At 45.3% G+C, this 942-nt stretch overlaps 1 protein-coding gene across 1 annotated transcript in view; it reads right to left on the bottom strand.

The window, feature by feature from the left end:
• Nucleotides 1-942, bottom strand: part of HPS3 (Hermansky-Pudlak syndrome 3) — a 21707-nt gene that overhangs the window by 19880 nt on the left and 885 nt on the right. Inside the window, 1 exon segment of the mRNA XM_009334013.1 lies at nt 3-344. Coding sequence (XP_009332288.1) covers nt 3-344 — 342 coding nt within the window.

Here is a 942-nt window from a genome sequence, read left to right on the forward strand (position 1 = left end):
AATGAGGTTATCGATGTGTAAAATTAAGGAGCGTTCAAAGTCTAACACAGTCAAATTCTGGTTTATGACCAGATATTTCAAACAGAACATGACTAGTTTATTTTTGCAGCCCACAAGAAGATCTCCATTTACAGGACAACATGAAATGCACAGTGGAGGATCTGAAAGTGGCATTTCCACAATTGACATCTGTTCTTTTAAGGTTTCACCGTATGACTCTTCCATCTTGTGACCAACCATCCGAACACAAACACGAGAACTCCCTGCAGACATGCATCTCCAGTTCATATATGCTCTTAGGAAAGTCGCTTTGCTTTTTTCTTCAATTGTCACCAGATAGTCTCCTTAAAAGAAAGCAGTGGTACTGATATAAAGAGTATCAGTAAAATAAGCAAAAGAATAGATGGCACAGTTTTTGAGCTCTTTACCTGCTGCAGTACATTGCAAACAACATTTTAAATTCTCAACTCTTACATAATATTCCAAAAACAGTTTTCACCAATTTTTCTCTAATGAAATCCAAAGTGCAAGTTTCTTTGCTGGGTGGCACACACTTCACATACCACTAAAAAAGGGACTTACAGGTCTAGGTCCGGACTAACTCCTAAGTGAATCCACTTTATGAGTTGTGATTGCAGACAAGGTGGTTCCCTCCCCCCAGAATATCCGTTAACGAGAAAATCGTTTTGTTCTCTAAAGACCAGGGAAAGCCATAGACTCGTGCAGAGCTGTGGGGTCGGCTGGAGTGACCACCCGCCCCGTGCTCCGAAATAAAAAAACCGCTAGGGCAGGAGCACAGGCTCCAACCGGGGCGGAGGAAGACGGCAAAAAGCCCCATGTGCTGCCCACGCACTCCCTACCAGCACTTCCAGCCCCTCGCACAGCTCTCAGACCAGCCCGTGCCTCAGCAAGCGCCGGCCTTGTGCTTCCCGACCCGGCCCG

The sequence above is a fragment of the Pygoscelis adeliae genome, unplaced genomic scaffold, assembly GCF_000699105.1.
Source record: "Pygoscelis adeliae isolate BGI_AS28 unplaced genomic scaffold, ASM69910v1 Scaffold241, whole genome shotgun sequence".
NCBI classification, from domain to species: domain Eukaryota; kingdom Metazoa; phylum Chordata; class Aves; order Sphenisciformes; family Spheniscidae; genus Pygoscelis; species Pygoscelis adeliae.